Source organism: Apodemus sylvaticus, chromosome 16 (assembly GCF_947179515.1).
Source record: "Apodemus sylvaticus chromosome 16, mApoSyl1.1, whole genome shotgun sequence".
Taxonomy (NCBI): domain Eukaryota; kingdom Metazoa; phylum Chordata; class Mammalia; order Rodentia; family Muridae; genus Apodemus; species Apodemus sylvaticus.
This window is the reverse complement of record NC_067487.1, coordinates 64,003,428-64,023,594: the sequence shown is the minus strand read 5'-3', so window position 1 is coordinate 64,023,594 and position 20,167 is coordinate 64,003,428. Positions and strand designations below refer to the sequence as shown.

General features: G+C 40.7%; 2 protein-coding genes across 3 annotated transcripts in view; one reads left to right on the top strand and one right to left on the bottom strand.

The window, feature by feature from the left end:
• Nucleotides 1-2: 2 nt before the first annotated feature.
• Nucleotides 3-7,081, bottom strand: Nsa2 (NSA2 ribosome biogenesis factor). The gene is made up of 6 exons (XM_052159937.1): nucleotides 6,959-7,081; nucleotides 5,400-5,587; nucleotides 5,164-5,314; nucleotides 2,515-2,694; nucleotides 646-838; nucleotides 3-226 (listed from the first exon to the last, which is right to left on the bottom strand). Exons 1-6 carry the CDS (start codon nucleotides 6,959-6,961, stop codon nucleotides 159-161), a joined length of 783 nt encoding a protein of 260 aa, XP_052015897.1. The 5' UTR covers nucleotides 6,962-7,081; the 3' UTR covers nucleotides 3-158.
• Nucleotides 7,082-7,189: 108 nt separating this feature from the next.
• Nucleotides 7,190-20,167, top strand: part of Gfm2 (GTP dependent ribosome recycling factor mitochondrial 2) — a 36,427-nt gene continuing 23,449 nt past the window's right edge. Inside the window, exons 1-7 of one of the 2 annotated variants that reach the window (XM_052159931.1) lie at nucleotides 7,190-7,259; nucleotides 10,264-10,348; nucleotides 11,601-11,682; nucleotides 13,806-13,863; nucleotides 14,385-14,482; nucleotides 17,184-17,309; nucleotides 18,171-18,259. In XM_052159931.1, the coding sequence (XP_052015891.1) occupies nucleotides 10,286-10,348; nucleotides 11,601-11,682; nucleotides 13,806-13,863; nucleotides 14,385-14,482; nucleotides 17,184-17,309; nucleotides 18,171-18,259 (516 nt within the window). In that variant the 5' untranslated portion in view covers nucleotides 7,190-7,259; nucleotides 10,264-10,285. Of the gene's footprint in view, nucleotides 7,260-10,263; nucleotides 10,349-11,600; nucleotides 11,683-13,805; nucleotides 13,864-14,384; nucleotides 14,587-17,183; nucleotides 17,310-18,170; nucleotides 18,260-20,167 lie in introns of those variants that run through there. The other variant, XM_052159932.1, reaches the window with a different exon arrangement.

The following is a 20,167-nucleotide window of genomic DNA, read 5'->3' as shown; positions in this document are numbered from 1 at the left end:
TGTAAAACTCGGCAGTGTTTTATTTTCTTTTACAATTTAATAAATACTTCTTGATGACTTCACATGGTAAGGCTGCTTGGTAGTTCAGAAAGATCCCAGCAATGTTGTTTTCCTGACTGTAGTCTTCGGTATTGAGTGGAATGAATTGTATGTCACTGTCAAACCAGCAAGACCGCATTTATGCACCCATCGTTTTCAGGATTGTTGGTAACTTGGGCATACTTTCCTAAGGGAGGTTAACAAAAAATCAGTTTAAAGAAGAAAACTTTTGTCTTCAGAACATTGCTAAATACCATATTCATATAAGAAATGAGCAGAAGATAAGCTAATTCAAGATCAAGCTGTATAAAGCTTATGTCTACCAATGGCAGCCAGCTCCATCTTATTACTACATTACAATAGTGTTTACTTTCTCATTGACTTTTTTTATAAGTGAATTTCAAATCAGTGTAACACCTATTTTAAAACATCTTCATTTTCAAACATCTAAGTTTGTAGATAATATGGGCAATAAAAGTAGGAACTAAACTGGCCCAACTTCCGAAGTTCCTCTATATTAGAAAATTGTCATATACTTTTAACACTCAGAAAAGTGTTTGCATTAGGACCTTGGAAAAGCAACCCCAGATTCAAACTTTTACTTACCCCAAATCACCTTGCCTCCTTGGGTCACGAGGCCCAGCTCGCTCACATTGACCTCGATCACTGTACCTTTGGTGATCACACCCAAGGTTGTGTATAGTGGGGATGAAGGGTTCTTTTTCACACCGAGGATAGGCAGGCAAAAGGTAGCTTTCAGCTCAGGGTGTGTTACATGGGCTTTTTTGAAACGCAGACCCTAAAAATCAAACACAAGAATATCTATCTCTAAATGGTGAATAGGGTCTTTAGAATCCTCATCTTTTCTAATTATTTCTACTAGGGGATGAATAATGTCTTAAAACATCAGAGGAAATACATTTCTACAGGAAGAAGTATACACAATCCAAAATACTTTTCCCAGTAAGACGGTCACGTCAACACTTGGATTTTTCTTTGTCTGCTCATCACAGTTACTCAAGGACTGGTATGACAGACACTGCCGTGGCTCACTAATGGCTCATTTATACATGACTGCCACAGAAAAGCCCTCCAGGAATGAAACAAGGGTCTACAAACAGCCTCGAGTTTTGTTTCCAGATTAAATAATATTTGGTAAATAGGACCAAACCTATAAGTTCCAATTTCAGGATTGGCAACACTTCAGCCACCTTGAAAGATAGAGAAGAAAACGGGATTGGAGGCTCTCAGCCTTATGTAGGTAGTAACATGAGTCAAGGACCCTGTTACACAGATGTCACCCAGTCACCTGGGGTCCTGTGAGCACAGTATTTTAAATTTCAGAACTTTACGAAGTCTAGCCTTATTTTTACTTACGCAGAAATGGAAGGAAAATGGTGTTAAATGCTTAGCTTAGAGTATTCGTGAGAACCTTCCCTCTCTAAAAGAAAAAAAGATACTAAAATGGACTCCAAAGATTATGAATACAAAATCAAATCACGCTATCTACAGTCCAGGAGTGGATGGCCACCCTGGGCTCTGCAGCCACATCGTCTCTGGCCAGTCACTGAACAGGGCTGGGGAAGGAAGGGAAAACCACTGTTCAAGTGAGCACAGCTGTTCTCAGTGACTACAGCATTTGAATCTATTTCAAATTATTCAGAGGGTTAGGATCAACAGCACCAGCATTCCTGTTCAAAAAGGATTCTGAGCCAGCAGTGGTGGCGCGTGCCTTTAATCCCAGCACTTTGGAGGCAGAGGCAGGTGGATTTCTGAGTTCGAGGACAGCCAGGGCTACACAGAGAAACCCTGTCACAAAAAATAAATAATTAAACAAATAAACAAACAAACAAATAAATAAATAAAAGATTCTGAGAAAAAGTAAGTCCCATACTTTTCAAAGCAGGAGGAGAAATTAAGGGGTGTGGGAGAGCTTAGTTTTCTGGAGATAATCATACTGCTCTCAAGAGAAATCTAGCTACTTTTATTGCCCCTTTAATTACATGTAGAATGTTCTCAAAAGACATTTACCTCACTAAATCTCAGCTGAACAAGTCCGATCATGTTGGTCTTTTGGCTAAAACCAATTGTAAGCAAATGTTCCTTTGTCTAATGGTTGTCATAAAGGCCTGTATTTGAAGCCTACCACTTCAGTCATATAGCAGCTTACTTGCTGAATAAGGAAAATACAACTATAAAATAAAGAGTCTAATGCATCATGCTTAAATACAAGAATTCACTGGCAATGTGTTATATAAAATGTCAAATCTATTATGAATCTGACGTTAAGTGTCAGCCTAGATTCACGGAAAAAATGCTAAGTAATTCCTATTAATTACTTAAATTAACAAAAAGCACAAAATGTTGTCCAAGCTGTTTTTCACACCAATTTTAGTAATTTCAGGAAACTGTAATGCACTTTCTCCATCTTTCCAAGGGGCTGACAGTACGTCACCACACTCCATAGAGACTTACCATTGGCCTAATGAACCTTTCATATTTTGGTGGTTTTCTTGTAAAGCCATCACCAACAAAGCAGACTTTAGTAACCATCCTCTTCCAGGCCTTCTTTTTTCTTTTTCCTGTTCGAATAACTTTCAATACTTCTGTTTCTCCTTGGGCACGAACTTTGGGTAGAGGGACCTCCCATTTTCCCTAAAAGTATAGATTTATATTGTAACAACAACAACAACAACAAAAAAGATAAGTCAAATGTTTTTTCGTCATATAAAAGATTCACTTTCCCATAACCAACCATTCAACACACTTTTGTGGTTCAACTGTTTGAGAAGTCTGTGCTGTCTCTTCACAAGCCATAATTGGCAAACCAGCTATATCTGGATATCACGGGCACATGAAGTAAATGGTTTGGTTAACATAAAATCTCTTCATACCTTGTTCCAAACCTAAGATAGACACCTATTAAGCTTGTTAAACAATGTGCTTGTTACTAATTACAAGCAGACTATGAGAGGACTCATTCCACTTCATTTCTTTGTATTTTCCCCTAAAATAGACTTTAAGACTGCTAGTAACAAGGACTACAAGCATGTACAAAAAGGAGCATGCCATGGCTGTCTCCAGAGGGGCCCTGCCAGAGTCCTACAAATACAGAGGCAGATGCTAGCAACCAACTATTGGACTGGGCATGGGGTCCCCAATGGAGGAGCTAGAGGGTGGTCCAGAGGAGCTGAAGGGATTTACAGCCCCGTGGGAAGAACAAGATTTTGGACACCCAGACACCCCAAGACTCCCAGGGACTAAGCCATCAACCAAGGGGCACACATGGTTCCAGCCAAAAATGTGGCAGAGGAAGGCCTTGTTAGGCATCAGTGGGAGGAATGGTCCTTGGTCAGATAAAGGCTCAACAGAGGCCCCAACAAAGGGAAACTGAGGGGGAGAGGGGGAAGTGTGTCCGGTGGAGGGGCATATACGTGGAGGCAGGGGGAGGGAGGAGCGGCTGGGGGGTCTTTGGGGAGGGGGGAAATTGGGAAAGGTTTTACCATGGCAATGGAAATGAAGATTAAACACACCCACACACACACACACACACTGCTAGTAACATCATATGCTCTGTAGTGCCCCAGAATAAACAGACACATAAAACAAAAAACCCCCAAAAAGCTATAGCATTGTAAGGCAGTAGAGAGACTTCTAAACTAATATTACTAAGACATGGGTTATAGGATGTGTCATCACTTCACAGTGCATTACCACTAATAATGATTTATAACCCCTGGACTCTAGTCTCTTTTATCTGAAGTCAGACTAATTCAATATAGTCACTGAGTAGATATACACTGGTGTCTTCAGTAGGATATTTACAAACTGACAAAGATTTTAATACTGTGTTATTTTCCTACTGGCTTTCTTAAATCTACTCACAGGAGCTTAAAAATATCTATGTTCTTTTTGTATTGGGACAGAATTTTAGCTACTTTGACAGTAATTGTAAGAGGGAAAATTCTACTGGAATCAATTTCGACACTGCAAGGCAAAAACAAAGTTTTTCTCTACAATAGCAAGGGATTTTCAAATGTAATGAGTCATTAACTATTGAATTTGTTTTAAATTAACTTTTAAATGAAAGTTAATTTTTTTTTCTTTCGGTTTTTTGGATTTGGTTTTTTTTGAGACAGGGTTTCTCTGTGTAGCTCTGGCTGTCCTGGAACTCACTCCGTAGACCAGGCTGGCCTCGAACTCAGAAATCCCCTGCCTCTGCCTCCCAGAGTGCTGGGATTACAGGCGTGCACCACCACTGCCCGGCTAAGATGTATGATTCTAATGGCTTAGGACTCATGGAGACCAAGCTGGCCTCAAACTTGCTATGTAGCCAAGAATGATCTTAGACTTCTGATTCTCCTTCCTCCCCGTCCCCCATGTGCTGGGCTTACAGACATGCTAGGCAAATACTCATCAACTGAGCTATATCCACAGCTCCCTCTGATAAATTTAGTTCAAACTTAAATTCTAAAATTCTTTGAACCGTGCCGGGCAGTAGTGGCGTATGCCTTTAATCCCAGCACTTGAAAGGCAGATAGCTAGCCTGGTCTACAGAGTGAGTTACAGGGTAGCCAAGGGCTACACAGAGAAACCCTGTCTCAAAAAACAAAACAAAACAAAACAAAAGTTCTTTCAACCGGGATACATCAACCTTGGTGACAAGACAGCAAGTTTCTATCAAACTAAATTTACAAAATTGGGCTGGAAATAGCTGTTAAGCGCACTTGCTGTTCTTCATAGAACTTGTGTTCAGGTTCCAACACCCACAGTAGCTAACAGCAGTCAGTAACTTCAGTTCCAGGGGAACTGACATCCTTTTCTAGTCTTATTCGGCATCATGTGCTGTCATAAATACACATATACACATGGGTAAACACACACATAAAAACAAACAAGCTTTAAATCCTCATCAAAACAGAAATAAAAAAAAAACTACACAAAAACATTCTAAGACCTCAATGTCCCAATAATGGAATAGTTACCCTTAACGTTTTAAATTAAACTGGAGACAAATATTGACACTCAAATTCAGATACTTCTCTCATGCAGAAAGAAAGAAAGAAACAAAGAAAGAAAGAAAAAAGAAAAAAAGAAAAATATTTTTTTATTTTTATTGCTTACCGCCTTTTCTTTTCGTTTCTGCTTAATCATGTTGGAAAGTACTTTTGCCCTGGACTGCCCCTCTCTGTCCAGCAGGTAGGCAGGGACTGCCCCCTGAGGAGTCTTCTCATCATCCTTCTGCTTGGTGTTTCTCTTTTCATGCATCTTGATGCTACGAGAAGGGACAGAGATTCAGAGTGTGCTTGGTGTGCTTAGTGATTACTACCTGAGTATGAGAGGTAGATGGGACCACTTACGTCTTTTTCATCTGTATTTTCTCAGCATGGCGTTGTTTATGGTAGAGCTTAGCCTTCAGGCCAATCATTTTTTTGGCCTTCTTTGACCGCTCATGGGCCTCCCGACCTTCTTTCTTTCTCTTTTTCTCGTGGTAGTCCAAACGATATCCATACCGTTTGCGGTGCAATTCAATATATTCATTTTGTGGCTGTAATGATTTAAAAAATGTTACTTTAATTTTTGCAAGCATTGATAAGATTATTCTAAAATTTTCATATGATGAAGTTAAATATATTTTTACCTCGGACAGTGTTCATGTGTTTACACCTGCATGACTCTCAGGGAAAGCTACTATTTAATGAAGGGATTTATCCAAAATCTACTAAAAACATGAGATTACTACAGGATTTAATTCTTTTTTCTTTAGACAATAAGGTAAATTACTCTTTTTTTTATTTAGAAAATGTTATTTTACTAAAATACAATTTACATAAAAGAAAATTTACCATTTTTAGTTGTGGGTATGTAGTTGTAATTCCTGGCCAATTATACATTTCTGTACCCATCATATTCAGGATGACAACAAAATGTTCCTTTGTGCTACTCTAGGGTCTTCTTTCCCCATCTTCAATCTTATATTTGTATGGTTCACTTTGCCCAGTGAGTGGAATCTACAGGACATATGTCCTTTTGTATCTGGCTTCTCTCAACTACAATATATCCATTTTGTGTATACCAGTTCTTAAATATCTTATAGTGCTCCATCATATCCCAGTGGGTGGACACAAACTTATTTGTTTATCCATTGACCATATGATATATATTTGGTTTGATCATTTTTTTTCCTTTAGTGATTAGGAATAAAGCTGCAAAACTATAGTTGAATTCAGATCTTTGTATGGAAACTGTCTTACAAAGTGGGTGTATTATTTTGCATGTTGTCAGTACTGTATAGGATCCCTTTTGCATTTTTAATTGTCTCATTGTTAGCAATGAAACTATAATCAGCATTAATTTATATTTGAACCCACAAAGGCAAACAAACAATCCCACCCCCATGGTACAAAGGCCAAGTCCAGCTCAGAAAATAAAACCAGGTAATAAAATCATTATAGGTGTTGTTTTCAATTACTATCACATAAACTTTGCAGCAACTACAAAGAAGATTTAAGGCATTCCACTTTGAAGAGAACTATTCAGTATAATAAGAATGGCAGGTCTGGCAATTCATTTATAAAGAGAATGTTTGGTTCCCCAACTCATTCGCTGTTTGGCTTTTTGCTAAGAATATAGTATACTGAGCATTAAAAGGGTGTGATGCGATTATACAATTATTACAAGTCTCAACTGTATTCCATTAGGCTGGCACTGATGCCACGGTAGCAAGATCAGGGATTTAACAGTGAACTGTCTCATTCCAAGACTTGTGTTCCGGGTCCAGAAGCTAAGCATTCCTTCGCGGCAGCTACATCTCCCTACACAGCATCTCAGTTCCGCTTACCACGGCCCTCCCTCCCCGACAGCTCAACCACGCTAACCCCAGCCCCTTCGTCGCCGGCGTCCGAGGAGGCCTCCTTACCATGATGACAGCCGCGGAGCAGCCGTCCGCGACCTCCCAAGTTCCAAAAAACTCTTAATTCCTGGATGTCTCTGGTCCACGAGCCTGCTTGGTTCAGGCCGGAACGGGAAAGGGTAGCTCTTTACGTAGGTCGAGTGGAGCGCAAGCGCCGCACAGCAGTTCCGCGTCGTCTCTCCGTTCCTAGGCAGAAGGGCGGAAGTTGATAGTAGGAGAATTTTAGCGGACGCGCCAGCCACCGGAACTGAGGGCGGAAGCTGCTTATGGAGCTGCAAGCCGGGCAATCCGAAAGTTCCTAATGCGGGTATGAGGGTGTTTGAGGCGGTGGGATGTTGTAACTTGGCGCCGTTGCCGGTTTTGTTGTGGCCGGTTCCTCGCTTGCTCCACGGCGGAGTGGCTAGTCTTCTAGCATAACCGTGCGCCCCGTGGGTGGCGCGGTCTTGCTGGTCTTGCACTGCTGACCTTGTAGCTGCGACTGACAGCGGGTTCCCGAAGACCCCCAGATTAGGGATGTTTTGCTTCATCCATTACCGAGGGCGGCTAATTCGTTTGCTTGTTTTTCTCTCTTGCTAACGGATACATGATGGGTTGAAATTTATTATATGGAAAATAAAACTACTGGGCCAGTTGCCAGGAAAGCAAGAGATAATTTTGGTTTTGTGGAGGCTCAGGACTTTCCCCCTAAACTCTTGAGAAATCCCGCCTAATTAAGGGCTGTTTTACCTTTTAGAAAATTGGGGTTTTTTTTCACCTTATTATTTTTTTAATGTTTAGGGCGTGCCTGGTGCCCTCCGAGGCCAGAACAGGGTGTTAAATCATAAAGGATTGTTGGGAGTGCATAATTGTGGATGCTGGGAATTGAACCTGGTCCTCTAGAAGGGCAGCCAAACTTACCCGCCCACCCATCTCCCCAGTCCCCAGTTTTACGTTTCTGCTGTAGTCACAGGAGCTCACTAATTAACTCTAGTCATCTCAAGAAGCCGTCGCGCTTGGATTCAAGCTGTCGGTTTATTTTTTCGAAACAGTGTTTTTCTGTGTAGAGCTGGCTGTCCTGGAACTTGCTTCGTAGATAACACAGGCCTCGAACTCACAGAGCTCCGCCTACCTCTGCTACCGGAGTGCTGAGATTAAAGGCTTGCCGCACAACCGCCGGGTTTCAACTTGTCTTTTAAGTCCACATTGTATAATAGGATTTTTTTTTTTTTTAAAACTCCAAAGCTAGTGTTAATTAGCATTCGTGTATTTTCAGGTGCAGTCGATTATGTAATTTCTAGAGCTAGAGAATGCTTCCTCTTCGCCCATTGACTCCCTGGCCTACTTTAGATTTATTTATTTATTTTAATTTCACAGTTTTAGTGAAGCCTCCCTTTGACATCACCATAACTGCTCCACTTTCCTTTGTGGTTTAATTCTTTTCTACAGCATCAATGACAATGGGGTGTTGTATATTTTTGTTTCCTTCAACCCTCCTCCCCCCTTGTAGCCAGGAGTTGGATAGAGTCCATGTGAGCACAGTGATTGTCTTTGCTCACTGCTTTAACACAAATACCTAAAAAGCAATTTTAAATAGAGTTTTTATTAAATGTGTGAGTTTAATTCTCATGCTCTATCTGTGCTGTCATAGATGAAAGAGAAAGACTGAAGCTCTGAGATTTCTAGTGAATTATCCAAGATTTCAGAAGACCTGAGATTCCAGCAATCTTTTAATAGTAAAACAGATTTTTTTAAAAAAGACTCTCTTGAAAGAGAACATACAGACAGGAAATAGATATACTGTAGGTGTTTGTCTCGTTGGGTTTTCAGACTCAGAGCACACATATTTAATCAACTACCAGATTAAGAAACTCCTCAGCTGAGTCTGATTCCTTCTCTCTTCGCAGCTGTCACTACAGTCACCCACACACGGCACACATTCATAGGGACATACATGCATTAAAAAGGTTCTAAATCCTTTAAAATTTCTTGTGCCTGAGATAAATTTTATAATAAAAATAAGATTGGTATCTAAGCAAAAGTAATAGGAAGAGCTGATGTTAATAACACTTTACCTCATTCATGCATCGTACTTCTGCAGAGGTGTTAGCTATGACACAACTCTAAGTGAAGTGTGCTGTTTAGGAGACATCAGTACATCATTATTGTATGTAGACAATACGTTTGGGATACAATCTAGAAATATCATTTCTTAGGGAGGGAAGATAGAATTAGCCCAACAGTAGGAACTTAATTTAAGGTCATTTTCACTCGGTGCTGAGAGATCCCCTTTCCTATGTTGTGTCTCAGCAACATTGTTTTTGCTTTTCTTCCACAAGACAGAGTTTAATCTGTGTAGCCCTGGCTGTTCTGGAACTCACTCTGCAGACCAGGTTGGCTTCCAACTTAGAAATCCGCCTGCCTCTGCCTCCGCCTGCCTCTGCCTCCGCCTTCCACGCCTTGGGATCAAAGGTGTGTGCCACCATGCCAGGCTAGATTCAGTAACATCTTAAATTCTGTTACCTAGAAGTACATTTTATGACTGTTCTTAAGTGTCACATCTTTTTTTATATATTAAACTTTATTGTCATGACTAAGTGTATTACATTTATTTCTTTGTTTCATGTGCCCGTGTGAAAATACCTGCATTTATGCATAGGGGTCACAGATCAGGAAGCTTGGTGGCAAGTGCCCATCATGTAGTAGGAAAATTCTGCATAACTGATTTAGCATTGCCTCCCATGTTCTAGGTGCCAGATAATTTTCTTACACCTTTGATCTTGTACTTTAAGCCCAGGGAAGACTTGGTGAATGTGGGTCTCAGGGCCTGTTGTGGTCCTGAGGTCAAACCCAGGACCTTTACTGAGTAAGCACATTCTGTGCCCGGGAGCTGCACCTCAGGGTCAGTAAATGTCTGCAGAGTAAAGGCGCTCTGCCTCCCTGTCACAGGGCACGCAGCTCACTTTCCTGTAGCTTGTACCTGTTTCGTTTTCACATACTTATTGTTAAAGATCAGAAGAGATAGGTTTTGTTGTCAGTGAGAAACTACCAAGTTTCTGTGAGATATTTATCATACTTAATTCTAAATATTTACCTAAAGTATATTTCTGTTTAGTTTTTTAAATTTTCAATAACTGTACTTTAATCATATCTTGAAGTTTTGTTTGTTAGGTTTGGTTTTTCTTTGAACAGAGTCTTACTATGTATGTAGCCCAGGTGGCCTAAACTTTGGCAACCCCCCCCCCCCCAAACTCTCCGCCCTTCTTAGCTTTCTGTGAGAAATTCTATTTCTTATATATGTTTAGTTTTTTAATTTTGTTTGTCTCTTTTTTCAGAGAGAAATTTTAGAGGACCACAATGTTTACCAATTGGAGGATTTTTGCAGTGAATCATCAGAAAAGATTCAGTGTGCACATTAATGTAAGTGTTTCTTACAAAAATGGTTGTATTTAGCCTAATTATTTTTTCCCAGAGGCTTAGTATATATCTCATCATTCCAAATTTGGTTTGGTCAGACTACCTTAATTGGAAATGCAACTTAAAAATTTTCCTTAGGCTGCCAGGTGGTGGTGGTGCACACCTGTAATCCCAGCACTCTGGGAGGCAGAGGCAGGCAGATTTCTGAGTTCGAGGCCAGCCTGGTCTACAGAGTGAGTTCCAGGACAGCCAGGGCTATACAGAGAAACCCTGTCTCGAAAAAACCAAAAACCAAAAATAAATTAAAAATAAAAAAAAAATTTCCTTAGGAATAAAAAGAGCATCCGGCTAAATGAAATGCTGTTCTCATGAGGTAATAAAATATTGAGTGTGTTGGAGGAGGCTGGCGTGTTTTCTCAAGAATGACAGCGCTTCATGCTCACCCTTACACTGCTAACAAAGAGTGTGCCCCCCCCTCTGTGTGTGTGTGTGTGTGTATGTGCATGGTCTGTAGGTTAAAATACCTGTGAAGTAAAGTTCTGTGCCATTGTGTCAAGATATAACATCATTATTAAATAGTGAGGTACAGCTTCTGTGGAGCTGTTGGAACTAATTTATGAGGCAGGTTGACGACACTGCCTCATTTACATGATAGCATCTTCTCTATGTATTTTGCAAACTCTTACTTTGATTAGGTATTGCAAGTATGAATCCTCAAGTGGAACCATGCCCTCTGTCATTTACCTATGAGGTCTGGGCTGTTTCTCCTCCAGCAGTGACCCAGCAGGGAGCTTTGGAGAGCTTGTAACTCAGGCAATGCAGGCCTTGTCAGTAGGCTGTTCATTTTGCTAGTTTAAAATTACTTAAGCACCGAGCGGTGGTGGCACACGCCTTTAATCCCAGTACTTGGAAGGCAGAGGCAGGTGGATTTCTGATTTCGAGGCCAGCCTGGTCTACAGAGTGAGTTCCAGGGCAGCCAGGGCTATACAGAGAAACCCTGTCTTGAAAAAAAAAAACAAAAAACTACTTAAGCAGCATTCTGAGGAATATATATTCCCACTGGCAGAGCACGTAGAGATTCTTGTTCTGTCGTGGAGGCTGGCCTCAACTTGAGATCTTCCTGCTTCAGCCTCCTGATTTCTGGGATTACAGGCACGTGTTACTGTACCCAGAAAGAATATGTATTTTCTGTTTTCTGTGTTTGATGTGTGTTGCTAGAGCAAAATTAATGTCAATTTCTTTTTGTCTCTCCTAGACCATGTGTTACTGTAAAATAGCAAATTCAAAAAGATTAAAGACCCAGCTGCCTGTTACAAGAAACTACAGTTCCCTACCAGGTACAAATATTAAATTCTTCTAGTTTACCTGAAGCCTTATTCTCTCCTTCCTTCTCACATTATCTTTCCTTTTCCTTTTGTTGAAGAATCTTGCTTTTTAGAGGTTTCCAATCTGTTTTATGTTCTTGGTTGTTTCCATGAGATTATTAGGTAAGAGGGTTTTGGTAGATGAGAAGCGGATGGGTACCTGTGGAGTTCTGCTCCTCCTCTCCAGTGCTTCTGAGCAAAGGGAGAGTGGGTGGGGTTAGTAGCTGTTAGTGTGTGAGTAGTTAGTGTGTGAATCTACTTAGTTTTAGTGCATTCCTGATTTTTATGTTAGCATGTTTTCTGTTAATAGAAATTTACTAGAATCATTTCTTTTGAAGAATTTTAGAAAAAGTTCAGTTATATATTTATCTGGAATATTTTAGATTAGAGGCATGACTAGACCCTGGAATGCCGGGGAACTGAGTACTTCATTTCCCATGGCCTCCTGTGTTTGAAGTAAATAAACAGTACTGATTAAACTTACCTTAACTCTGTTGCCATTACTCTGACCAAGTCTCTCATGTGCAAACAATGAAATGAAACATTACTGATTGGCTGTTGACTTACAAGGATTTCTGCATTTCACGGGAGGCGTTGTTAGTATGTATGGAGGCTTTTGTGTTCTGCCCCTGCTAACTTAACTGTGGTGTGTACTTTGTCCTTTTGTCTTTAGACTGCCCAGTGAGGCTTTGAAAATGTAAAACTGTTCTTATTTTAGAAATTTAAAATACTTGGTTTAAATAGCATGAAAGTAGAGATTATATTCACAAGTAAAACTGTTGTTCCTTCAGTATAATTATCGAAACTTAAGATATAGAGTGATCACTGTGGACATTTTTCATGTAAGAAATAGCCATATGACTGTGTGGTCTCTATTAAAACTCTAGTACTAACAAGGCTGAGAAAGGAAGCTTGAGAGGCTAATAACTCTAGGCAGGACTCCATAAAAGACTCTGCCTCAAAAACCTTAGATAAAAGCCGGGTTCCCTGCTGCAGACCTTTAACCCCAGCATTCCGAGGAAGGAGGATCTCTGTAAGTTCAAGGCCTGATCTCCGTCATAAGCCAAAGGCCAACCAAGGCTTCATAGTGAGACACTGCTTCATTAAAACCAAGCTAAGCCAGCCAACCAAAGAAAATATTAAATAAATAAAATAAAAGAAGAAATACTGCTTGGCTATACGGAAGTATTGGGATCTTCCATCTTCTTTTGACTGATTGCACTCAGGCTGTCTGTCTGTCTCTGAAGGCGTCGGTCTGGCTGGCACTGCTGAAGGAAAGGAGGCTCTGACCTGCATGGCAGCTCCACTAGCACTTGCTCACTCGGAACTCTCAGGACTTAAAAATGCAGGTTTACATGTCCGCATGCTTAGGTTTTTCCTTTTATTTAGGGTCTGCTGTTACCTTCTATCATATTGTTAGGAACACCAGTTCTACTGTTCTGTAAATAGAGGTGTAATAAGTAACTGACTAAACAAATCTGCTTGTTGTTTGTTTGTTTGTTTGTTTGTTTGTTTTTCAAGGTATGATCTCTCTGTGTAGTCCTGGCTCTCCAGGAACTCACTCTATAGACTAGCCTGGCCTCAAACTCATAAAAAAATTCACCTACTTCTGCTTCCTGAGTGCTGGGATTAGAGGTGTGAGTCTCCACTGCCTGGAAAAATCTGTATTTTTAAAGGATTTGATTTAGAAATTGTTTTGTAGATAGGAATTAATAAAAGAAATTTGCATCTAGAACATGTACCATTAACCACACCTTTCTTACTGGTAGAAAATGAATCCTAAATAAGTGTATGTTATTGAGCTTGATTTAGCTTGATCTGGAATGTTGTATATGCTTTATTTTATAAGTTAAAAGAAAAAATTAGCCGGGCAGTGGTGGCACATGCCTGTAATCCCAGCACTCTGGAGGGCAGAGGCAGGCGGATTTCTGAGTTCGAGGCCAGTCTGGTCTACAGAGTGAGCTCCAGGACAGCCAGGGCTACACAGAGAATCCCTGTCTCGGGGGAAAAAAAACAAACAAATCCAAAACACCAAAAAAAAAAAAAATAATAATAATAATAATTTAACAATTTAATTTGAATTATTTTCCTATTAGGAATAGTAGGAAGTGATGTCAAATCTCTTCATTCCATCATTAACCCTCCTGTGGCCAAGTAAGTCCTGTTGTTAGACTGGTTTTCTTGAAACTGTTGAGGAAGCTTGAAAGTCTTCTCTGACAGGCTTTACTAGTGACTTGTGTAATTTCTGTTGTTTCTATATAAATGTTAGTATGTGTCTCAAAAGATTTTTTTCTCAGTTAAATATTAAGAATTTTTAATGTAACAAAAATGAATAGAGCTTTTTTTTAAGATTGTGATTAGCCCTTTTATGGCTTAGCTAGTCTCTATGATAATGTGATAGCATACATCAACAGGAGTGGGTAAGGAACAAGAGAGGGTGGGGGGGTGAATATGAGCAAAATATGTGGCATTCATGTATGAGAATGTCATAGTGTGGCCCATTAATATATGTGCTTAATGTGTGTGGGTAATAGATCCAAAAATAAGTTTTGCATTTGTCTTTGTACATAATTGCATATATTATAGGAATACTATTCACCTCTAAACTTTGCACAGCGTAGACATTCTGTTGACATATGCAACTCATAATGCTTACCTTTTCTCCCTTCCAACAGAATCCGTAATATTGGCATTATGGCTCATATTGATGCAGGCAAAACGACCACCACAGAAAGGATGTTGTACTATTCTGGATACACGAGATCACTGGGAGGTCAGAACGGATTCCTCCTGTCCCCAACCCCCACTAGCAAAAGCATCACTCAACTAGAGTATGGCATGGAGTCTCTGATGTCTAGACTGCAACATTAAGATAAGGTAGCTGCAACGTCACCACAAGGTCTTCTGAGACTCAACTCAGCATTGAGTCCCCCACAGCTGTCATGGGCCTCGTTTGATACTCGTCTACTCGAAGGCTGTAGACAGAACCATGCTCAGCATTAGCTGTTTCTTTCTACAAGAGCTACGCGAGTGAGAAGACCGAGTTACAGTGTCCAGTGTCATATAAGGGACATTCTGTACTGAGTCAGGGAACCCAAGATATGTAACTCCAAGCTATTATACTTTCCTGGTGAATAGAGTTTACCAGTAAGGAAGAGAAAGAGGAGGAAGACAAGGTCATGATGATTGTGTGTGTGTATGTGTGTCCTAGCCACATAGTTGACGTTCTTCTATTGTCTAATTTCTAGAAGAAGAAAAAACCTGGAAAGTTAAGGTCAAACTGTTACATAGAAAAGGAGATGATTTTGTTGGTCCTTAGCTCAGTGCTTGTTTCCTAAGGTCTACAGTCTACTGCTCGACTATAGTTTTTGCAATTTAGACTGAGTTACTTCTCAGTAGGTTCACACTTATGGCTCCCAGAAGAGTTTTTTGGTTTTATTTGCATCAGTTTTTGAGCATTCCTTGTTTTTTCACAACTCCATATGTGCAGATGCTGTATTTTCATCCATATTCTCTTGTCCACCACACCTCCTGATCAACCCTTCTTTCCAGCTGGTAGATTTTTTTATTTTCATGTGAGTATGTGAGTGGGTGGGAGTAGAGCTCCCTGTACACAGCTCCCTGGCACACACCTGTAATCCCAGCCTTAGGGCGGCAGAGGCAAGCAGATCTCTGTAACTTCAGGTCCAGCCTGCACTACATAATGAATTCCAGGCCTGTCAGGAACTACATAGCATAGGTAGAGTTGTTGCAAATACATTTCTTTATATTCCCTGATGGTGTGTGTGTGTGTGTGTGTGTGTGTGTGTGTGTGTTTTATGAGAGAGAATAGTGGGGGAGGGGGGAAGGGAATGGAGAAAAGGCTCAGTGGTTAAGAGTGCTGACTGCTCTTCCAGAGGTCCTGAGTCCAATTCCCAGCAACCACATGGTGGTTCACAACCATCTGTTATGGGATCTGATGCCCTCTTCTGGTGTGTCTGAAGACAGTGAATGTGTACATAATATAAATAAATAAACCTTTATTTTTATTTATTTACTTATTTTTATTGAATATATTCTTCATTTACATTTCAAACCTTTCCTGGTTTCCCCCTCCCTGAAACCCCCAACCCATCCTCCCACCCCTGCCTCCAAGATTATGCTCCTCCACCCAACCCACCTACCTCCCCCTTGTATTCCCCACACTGGGGCATCTGTCAAGCCTTCATTGGACCAAGGACCTCTCTTCCCACTGATGCCCAACAAGGCATTCCTCTGCCACACTTTTGGCTGGAACCATGTGTACTCCTTAGTTGATGACTTAGTCCCTGGGAACTCTTGGGCATCTGGGTGGCCAACATCTCGTTCTTCTCATGGGGCTGCAAACCCCTTTAGCTCCCCTAGTCCTCCCTCCAACTCCTCCATTGGGGACCCCACGCTCAGTCCAATGGTTGGCTGCTAGCATCAGCCTCTATATGTGTAAGGCTCCAACCATAACTGGCTTCTTTCGGCGCATACTTTTTGTCATCCATAGTAGTGTCGGGGTTTGGTGACTATAGGATGTTTCTAGTCCGTTAGTCTATGTCTTTTTATTGAGGAATTGAGCCCAATGTTAAGATATATTAAGGAAAAGTGATTGTTACTTCCTGTTATTTTCATTGTTAAAGGTGGAATACTGTTTGTGTGGCCATCTTGTATTTGTTGAAAGATTATTGCTTTTTCTAAACCTTTAAAAAAAGAGTAATGGGAAGCCATTTTCTGGGGTCTTCTGTTGATAAAAGTACTTAGTATAATGGGATTATATCCTATGTTCATGAATTTGAATTGTAAAAATAACTTTCACGTATTTGTTGTCTATAAATTAATTAGACTAAAAGAGAACCATTAGGGTCAGCATGGGTTTATACTGAAGACTTATCCTGAGGCTGTATTTGCAGACAACTCCGTGCTCTGGAGAACAGCAGAGAGAGTCTCTGTTAAGGGTAACCTAGCTTGGGAGGAATGTTTCCAGTCCTCACGCAGTGCTGCTGCTGTCTGGCTTTATTGGATTGTACTAGCTTTTACACCCTTACTCATTTTGTCCTCGGGGCAGCCTGGCAAGGGTAATTCTGTTATGTCAATTTTACTGTATGGAGCAGGATAATCAAGGTGGTAGGAATAAGAACAGAGTTAGGAGGGAGCCTGGGGAGTGGACTTGAGTGAGCTGCTCTGCCCCATCTCCTAGCAGGGGGTGTGGCACACAGAGGGAGCAGGAGACAGCAACTAGGACTCGAGTGCAGAATGTGCGCTTTACTCTGATGAAAGACAAAAGAAACTTCTCGATGGAAAAGCTTTTCTCTTACAAGGGTTTATATAGAGAAACAAAGGGCTTTAAGTATTGAACTCAATAATTTGAGTTGCTTTTCCAGAGCATATTAAGCTATCCTGGGGGTGTACTGAGAATTGGTATGATGCTCTTGCTTTGAAGTAAACTGTAGCCTCTTTTCCCCTATTAGATGTGGATGATGGAGACACAGTGACGGATTTCATGGCTCAGGAGCGAGAAAGGGGCATTACCATCCAGTCAGCGGCTGTGACTCTTGATTGGAAAGGGTACAGAATCAATCTGATTGATACCCCAGGTACAGTGAATCTTTGTCATTGCAAAGAAGCTATGTCGCTTAGGCTGTTTCTGTGGGTTTTTAAAATCGTGGTTAAAACCATTAACTCTCCTGTCTGAATTAAGCGTCTTGCTACATCATCTTTGCTACGTTCACATCCCTGTAGTACAGGTCTCCAGCGCTTTTCCTCGTCCAGGACTGAAGCTGTCCTTAGTAAGCAGCAGCTCTCCTCTGCCCCTCCCCCCACCAGGCTGCTCTTTATGTCTGTCCACATGATGGCTCTAGATGCTTCCTGTAAGTGGAGTCACACCACGTTTGCCTTTCTGTGATTGGCTTATTTATTTCAGTTAGTATGAAGCCTTCATTTAACAGGCATCTTTTCCCTTTAAGGCTGTATTATATTCCACGTGTGTGTACTTGTCTCTCAGTATACATGAGGGATTGATTCTAGGATCCCATGTAGATAACAAAATTTGTAGATGTTTAAATTCCTCATAGAATGGTATAATATTTTTATATAACCTATATGTATCCTCTTATATGCCTATAATATCTTAATACAAGTGACTACTATGCAAATAGCTGTTATTTTGTATTGTTTAGAGAATAATGCGAAGAAAAAAATGTCAATCCATGTTTAGACCAGACACTCTTTGTCCTTAACCTTCTCAGCCCATACCTGCATCTCCAGACTCCGACAAGTAGGTGTGCGGAGGCGACTGTGTCTCCCTCACTTGTCCACTGCGAATGTGAGCGTGCAGATGGCTTCTTGAGACTCCTTTCAGTTGCCCCCTTTCCTTTGGGCACACTCAGGAGGGACATTGGTGCCCCATGTGACTGCTCTGGTTTTGAAGATTTTAGGTGTCTCTTTTCTTTCCTTAGGTCATGTAGACTTCACTCTGGAGGTTGAGCGCTGCCTGCGGGTGTTGGAGGGTGCGGTGGCCGTGTTTGACGCCTCTGCTGGTGTAGAGGTAAAGCTGAGGACGGAGGGACAGAACAGCCATGTGATTGTAACATGTACCGAGTGTCAGGGTCAGTCAGGTATAATCCTTTATTTGCTAAATCCATATCAGTCAGACTGGTAGAGCAAAGTTAGAATTTCAAAGTGAAATGTAACCTCAGATTTTCCACAATGGAAGGAAAGTTAGTTTTTCTGTAGAAAATATGAGTGTTGGTATGGGGAACCATGGGAAGCCTGGGGTTCTGTTGACTTTAAACTAGCGAGTTCCTCTGAGTTAGTGTCATGGATTCTGTCAGAAGTCACAAAGTCACTAGGTGAGGGTCAGGGGACTTTATTAGTCTACATATAGTAACCCCCAGAGAGTCGATATCCTTCCAAGTCCTAGTCTAGGGAGTGGTATAAGAGGAGTCAGATGCCAACTGCTCACGTGACATGCATGGTAAGAGCAATGGACACTTTATATTGTGCAGTTAGCATTCCTCTGTTATTCTAGGGCAGTCAGCAAACCTACCTTTCCTCCCAAGGGAGACACAGTCTGAGTAGATTGCTATAGAAGCATCCTTAAAAGATAGTGTCGAGACAGTTGGCCCTTCTAGCAACACACAGAAACATGAATAATTATCTCCTCACAGGTCATAAAGATTCTTAGCCTGGTGGTGGTAGAAGCACATACCTTTAATCTCAGCACTTAGGCAGGTCGATCTCTGAGAGTTCAAGGGTAGCCTGGACTACAGAATGAGTCCCAGGATAGTGCTACACAGAGAAACCCTGTCTTGAAAACAAAACAAACTAAACAACACAACAACAAAACAGATTCTTAGGAGGGCTACAGCTCATTCCCAGAGTGTCTGCTGACCACATCTGAGTACCTGGTCTGGGAAAGCACTCTTTTAATAGAGCTTGTTGGAGCAGAGTGAGTTATGCTTACTGTTGTTGTTTGGTTTGGTTTTTATTGCTTCACACAGGGTCTCACTGTATATCATGTGTGTAGATGAAGCTGTGCTCAAACCCAGCTCTGCCTCCCAAGGGCTGGGATAAAGCTACGCACCACTACCTGATTTGTTTATAGGGTGAGTTATACTACCATTAGTGAGTATATCCTTCAAAATTGACTTTATTGAATATATAATTCATATAAATTCTGCCCTTAAACTATTTTAATTAAGTTGTAAAAATCAGCATCTTTTTAAAAATGGACACAGTACAATACACTAAGAAAGGTAAAACAAATAAATATGTATTGCACCCTGCTCAAAATGTTTGACCTGTGTCTAATCACAAGGCTCTAATTAGTAAAATCCAAGTGAAAAGATATGTCAGGGACAACTACTTACAACTTTTCAGAAATAAAACAAAAACAAAACCATTTTAATGTAAGAATCATAAATGATTGAGTCCCCTTAATAGTTCCTGAAGAACTATTCTAGATAAAAGAATTTTTAAAAATCAAGAAAATGAATGTATTTTTAAATCCTCAGTTGGATCCTCAATTTAAAATGAATTAGAAGAGATCATTGAGGAACTCGGAGAAATTTGAATTATATACCACTTGAAAATGTTACTTCACGCTATGTTAAGCCTAAAATGTTCTGAGTGTGATCATTATAATGGTTATTTAGGAGAAGATCCTTATTTGGAAGTACATGCAGCTGTTGTCCAGCCTGCTGTCTTGACTCGGCCATATCCCTTATGTATTTGTTCTGTATGCGGGGCTTTTGAGAGGGAGCTGTCATCATAAGGTAGCATTTTATGTGCTGAAGAATGACTGAAACTCAAGAGAGAACAACAGCAAATACTGACGGCAGTGGTCCAGCCGGAGCTCACAGTTGGTGATACATTGACTCTAGAAGACTGGCAGTTTCATATAAAGTTATATATACAGCTACCCTAAAACCTAATAGTTCTGTATCTTTTTCCA